This window comes from Phascolarctos cinereus, unplaced genomic scaffold, assembly GCF_003287225.1.
Source record: "Phascolarctos cinereus isolate Bilbo 61053 unplaced genomic scaffold, phaCin_HiC Scaffold_9;HRSCAF=440, whole genome shotgun sequence".
Lineage (NCBI taxonomy): Eukaryota > Metazoa > Chordata > Mammalia > Diprotodontia > Phascolarctidae > Phascolarctos > Phascolarctos cinereus.
The window spans coordinates 242536256-242542255 of NW_027556402.1; the positions used below are offsets into that span (position 1 = coordinate 242536256).

General features: G+C 46.1%; 1 protein-coding gene across 1 annotated transcript in view; it reads right to left on the bottom strand.

Annotated features, from left to right (window-relative positions):
- SYT13 (synaptotagmin 13) overlaps positions 1-6000 on the bottom strand; it is a 69188-nt gene that overhangs the window by 22478 nt on the left and 40710 nt on the right. The window contains exon 4 of the mRNA XM_021009794.2: positions 5410-5705. Coding sequence (XP_020865453.1) covers positions 5410-5705 — 296 coding nt within the window. The remainder of the gene's footprint in view (positions 1-5409; positions 5706-6000) is intronic.

Genomic DNA, 6000 nt, shown 5'->3' on the forward strand with positions numbered 1-6000 from the left:
AAGATATTATTGCTACTTTGTAGCTACTTGTATGTATCACACATATTTATTGAAGTACATGTTGATTTTCCCCACTGGAATGTAAGCTCCTTGAGGGCAGGGACTGTTTTTGCTTTTCCTTTGTATCCTCAGGCCTTTATGTAGTGTAGTAAGCACTTTAAATGCTTACTGATTGATTGATTGCACAGATTTCTAAAACCTGAAATAATCTATTTTAGTATAAAGAATGCTGTTAGATTAGGAATCAGAGAGTCTCAGTTCAAATCCACACTCTACCTCTAAATACCTGTATGACCTTGAGCAAGTCTTTTGCTTAGGCCTCAGTTTCCTCATCTGTAAAATGAGAGGAGGATGTGCTAAATGACCTCTGAGGTCCCTTTCAACTCTAAATCCTATAACCATAATATCAACACCCAAAGAAAACTTAGAGGTCATTCATTTTACAGTTGAGGAAAATGAGTCCCAGAGAAGATGAGTTACTTGTGTTGGGTCGAACAGCTAATTAGTGGCAGAACAGAGACTCAAGAGATTCATGAGCTCTGATTCCTAAGTCCCATGCTGTTTGTCCTACGTCATGTTTTCCACACCTGCCTGACCCATCCGCCTCCACCTTCAAAGGATCTGCTGACGAAAATAACGCATCTCCCCTTCTCATTGTTTCCCAGGCCTTTTCCTCTTCGCTCTGCTCCCTTCTTCGCCTCCAGTTGTCAATGAATGATTCAAGCTGTGCATTTCGGCAGCACGTTGCTCTCCAGGGTTCCTGGTGACGCAAACCTGACTTTTTTGCTGAGCATCTTCCGGTAGAACCAGGGCACAGCTTTCACCTAACACTAGTCCTGCTGTTAACTCCTTCCTGCCCAGATAAGGAATTTATCTGAAATGCAGCATCTTACAGATTTGCCATTGTTTTCGTGGTGCCTGCCCATCATCACTCAACCAGAGGGAGTAGATGACCTACCTGGTGGGTGTTTTCATTCTACTGAACACTCTAACAGCCTCACCTGCCAGACTTTACTCTGCCCTCCTGGGGAGTGGTCAGACTAGAAGCCTTATGGTTGTATCACAAAGTCACCAGCTCCCAGGATTGAAAACTTGAAAGGGACCTCAACAGCCATCTAGGTCAACCCCTATAACACAAGGAGTCCCCATAACATACCTCAAAGATTTTTAAAAAGGGGGGCCCCCATACCTCGAGGCAGTCCAATCGACCTTGAGACAGTTCTAACTGTTAGCAATTAGCAGGCCTGAACATGACTCTTTTCAGCTTCCACTCTTGGTTCCTGGTTCTGACTTCTGAGGCCAGACAGAGCAAAAGCAGTCCCTTGTCCACATGGCTGCCCTTTGGATATCTGAAGACACCTAGAATGCCTCCTCAGTCTTCTTTTGTCCAAGTTAAACATGCCCAGTTACTTCACTTGAGCCTTGCATCATATTAACTTCTCCTTGGGAAACTCTCCAATCTATTAATGTCTTTGTGTTAATCAGCATTTATTAAGCACCTACTGCATGCCAAGGCTAAGCAATGGGGATACAAAAATAAGCAAAAGACAGTCCCTCACCCCAAGGAGCTTACCATGGAGTGGGAGGTAGTGCCCAGAACTAGATGTAATAGTCCAGATGAAATCTGATGAAGGCAGAGCATGGTGGGACTGTCACCTCCCTGTTCTGGGGAGCTTTCCCCCTATGAAATACTCCATTAGGTTTTGTTTTTTCTTTTTTGGCTGCCACGTCCAAGATTTATGTATGTACATAGGTACACTGAATAATGATGATGCTAATAACTGATATTTACATTGTGTTTTTAAGGTTTGAAAAACACTTTCCATATGTTAGGTTATTTGAGGAAAGATAATCATAGAACATAGGATAACAGAGATGTAACAGACCTAGAATGTAGAACATAGAGTGGCAGAACAGGGAGGGTCCTTAGAACATTAAGTGGCAGAGCTGGAGGCGAGCCCCTAATACTGGAAGGAACTTTAGAATATGATACAGAGAAGGTGAGAAGTAGAAAGAGCTTTACAGACAACTTAGCCATAGAGTTGAAGCAGCGAGATTTCAGAAACCATCTAATTTAACTTCCTCATTTTACAGGTGAGGAAACTGAGGCCCCGGGAAGTCAAGGGACTTGACCAAGGTCACACAGCTAGTGGGCATCAGAGACAAGATTTGAACCTGGATCCTCTGATGCTAAAGCCAACAGTCTTTCCACTGTACTCTATAGAGGACCTTTATTTCATACATGAGGACAATCAGGTCCCAGTGCCAGCTAGGTGGTGCCATGGTACGCAGAGTACCCGGCCTGGAATCAGGAAGCTGAGTCTTCCTGAGTTCAAATCTGGCCTCAGACACTTACTAGCTGTGTGACCCTGGACAAGTCACTCAAGCCTGTTTGCCTCAGTTTCCTCATCTGTAAAATGAGCTGGAGAAGGAAATGGCAAAAGCTCAAATGGGGTCACGAAGAGTTAGACATGAGTGAAAGCAATTGGACATACTGAGGTCCAATGAGGTTGACTTCTACACTCCTGAGTCATAGGTAAGATTTTCTTTTGGCAGGGCTGGAAGTGAAACCCTCACACTCAGAAGCAGAAGAGTCTTTAAAGATAGTCCATCAACGATTTAGAGCTATCTTCCTCCACATGAGATGGGGAGAGGGAAAGGCTGGCTCAGGTACCACATGAAGAATATTTAAAGAATTATTCTAGCTCTGAGACCTGTACCCAGACCTTCAATACCTCCCTTTCCCATCATATTTTCACATTTTCCCCCACCCCAAACTCATCCTCTTTGGTGAGATTTGTACTAGATTTCCTCAGCAGTTCTGTCAATTCGTCTATCCAACTTTGCCAGATATTAGCCCTGCAGGCAACTAAGAAAGTCTCAAAAGCCACAGCTAAGGAACATTTCCATCTCCTGAGACAGCTTGCTTATTAACTTAACGAGCCAAAACGTGGGTCCACCATCCCAGGCCTTCAGTCAATGATTGCCCAGAAAATCTGAGTGCAGAGGCTTCTTACTTCCTGGGCTTCAGGTCTGGATTCAATCTGTGCTCCCAGCTTCCTCCAAATCTGATGTACTTTCTAAGATCAATTCTTCATAGTTAATAGGGAAAGAGGGAATTATAAAGTACAAAGAATGGGCAAGGTGGGATGTGTAAGTGCCCAGTTCTCTTCTGAATTTCAGCCATCTATTTGGGGGAGGCATCTGCCATAAATAATAGATAATATTGACTGCAGGTTGGGAAGACTTTTTAGTTTGATTGTAAAAAGTTAGAATTGGAAGGGACTTCAGGATGCAGATAATAGAATGTCTAGGTGGTGAATTGGATTGTGGAAGGATTTGAAGCAGGAAGAGGAAACTATTGCAATAGTCCAGGTAAGAAGTGATAAGAGACTGAATGGAGTGGTGACTGGGTGAGTAGGGAGAAGGGGATGTACGAGAGAGACATGGAGATGGGAAAAACCAAGATTTGGCAAGGGTTAGATATGTGAGGGGAGTACCAATGAGGAGATGAGGAGGATACTGGAGTTATGAACCTAGGTGACTGGCAGGATGCCCCTGGAAGAAGTGAGGACATTTGGAAGAAGAGTAGGTTGGAGGGGAAACCTTGAGTTCTGGTTTGGACACATTGAGTTTGAGATGTCTACAGGGCATCAGTTTGAAGCGTCTTATAAATGGAGAGGGATGTGGGACTGGAGCCAAGGATACCCAAAGTAGCCTGGAGTCTTGGATAGATCTGGGAAGCATCAGGACAGAGATAATGATTAAGTCCATGGTACTTAAATTCAGTGGGAGTGGATGAGATCACAAAGTGGGAGAATGTAAAGACTGAAGAAACAGGGGCCCAGAAAAGACTCTTACACAGTTTGGGGGTATGTTGTGGGTGATAAGTCAGCAAAAGGTTCTGAGAAGGAGCAGTCAGGCAGGCAGGAGGAGAACCAGGAAAGAACCTGGGGCATAGAGAGTGTCCAGGAGGAGGCAGGATCAGCAGTGTCAGACACTGCAGAGAGATCCAGAAGGATGAAGCCTGAGAAAAGGCTGGTAAATCAAGTGATCCCTGGGCACTTAGGAGAGAACAGTTTTCAATGGAGTGATGAGTTTGGAAACCAAACCACAAAAAGTTAAGAGAGTAAGAGGAAAGGAAGCAGAAGTGTTAAATGTAACTTTTCCAAGGAATCTGGCTGAGAAATAAGTGATTCTAGGGTTAGTGGGAATGGTGGAGTCTGGTGAGGGATGGGAGTACCAGGAAGGGACTATTGATAGGGACAGATGTAAGGTTAGAGAGAGAAGAGATGATAGTAGGGCGATCTGCTGGAGAATGGAGGATTTTCTGGGACCAAGGACAGCGAGATGGCGCCATAGTGCACAGAGCCCCAGGCCCGCACTCAGGAAGACTCGTCTGCCTGGGTTCAAATGCGACCTCAGACACTGGCTGTGTGACCCTGGGCAAATCATTTAACCCTGTTTGCCTCAGTTTCCTCATCTGTCAAACAAGCTGGGGAAGGAAATGGCAAACAGGTCCAGTATCTTTGGCAGGAAAACACCGAATGGCATCGCGAAGAGTCAGACACGACTGAGCAACAGTGAAAGGGTACATGTAGAGGCTGGCCTAAGGATGAAGACAGGCCATCTCTTCATCAAAGTCAGGCACAAAAGAGAAAATCCTGGGAGACACGAGATGTGCAGGCAGGCGGGCTGGGAGATGAGGAGGAGTGGGGAGGGGGCAGTCAGCGGCAAACGACCTGATTTTCTAAGTAAAATACAAGATTGTGGAGCGGGGGTGAGGGGGATTCTCAGGGAGAGAAAAGAAAGCCTAGAACGGCTAAGGTGGAGAGGAGCTCTCTGGTCCCTTCCAGCTCCAGATCTCAGATTCTATGACTGTTTCATAAATAAACCTGTTTCATCCTCATGATGATTCTATCCTCTCACAGGCCAAGTAATAATAACAATCCGTATTTCTATAGTGCTTAACGATTTACAAAGTATCTTATTTGATATCTCACAACCACCTGGTGGGAAAGGCAGGAAAGTGTTATTATCTACATCTGTCAGATGGGGACACTGAGTCTTGAAAATGTGAAGTGACTTGCCCAGGGTCACACAGCTAGAAAACAGCTGAGTTGGGCATCTGGCTCAGATCACATCATAGGCTTTTTCTCCCCTTCTATGCTATGCGTCAGGACAGATAGGAAAGCCTGCCTTTTTTGTTTGTGTTTTGGTTTTTTGGTGAGGTAGTTGGGGTTACGTGGCTTGCCCAGGGTCACACTGCTAGTAAGTGTCAAGTGTCTGAGGTTGGATTTGAACTCAGGTCCTCCTGACTCCAAGAGCTCTATCCACTGCGCCACCTAGCTGCCCCTCTTTTTGTTCCTAGTGGAAAAAGGCCCCCAAATCAGAGTGGGATGGACGTACCTTGGCTGAGGTCTTCAGCTCCCCCCACTGGGCTGTCCCCAGGGGTATCCCATCCAGGCGCAGCTGGAGCTCCCCCACCACACTGTGCCGGGAGAACCTGTCACAGGTTCTCAAAGTCAAGGTCAAGGTGGCTGCTGGCCACTCTTCCTCAGGCAGGGGAAAAACCAGGGCCTCCTCCCAGGTGGTGTTGGGCAACCTCTTCTTCAGGGCTGTCTGTGCCTCCACGGTGCCTGACACACTTGCCACACTTCCTTGGATGTAGCAATCACAGCCAGCATCATGGTCCCCCGTCACAGCTGCAGGACAGGGAAAGGACAGGGAACAAACAATGAAAACACAGGGTCCAAGCAATGGCTGGCATGGGAATACACTGGACCCTTCTGTGCTGGATCGCAGAATGTCAGAATGGGCAGGTTCTTGGAGGTCATCTAGCCCAAACCTCCCATTTGACAAAGGAGGAAACTAAGACCCCAAAAGGGAAGGAACTTGTCCAAGGTCATCTAAATAGTAATGAGCAGAGATGAGATTGCAACTCTGGTCTTCTGACTCTAAAGCTAAGCCTAACCCTCTGTATCGGGCTCACATGCAAGC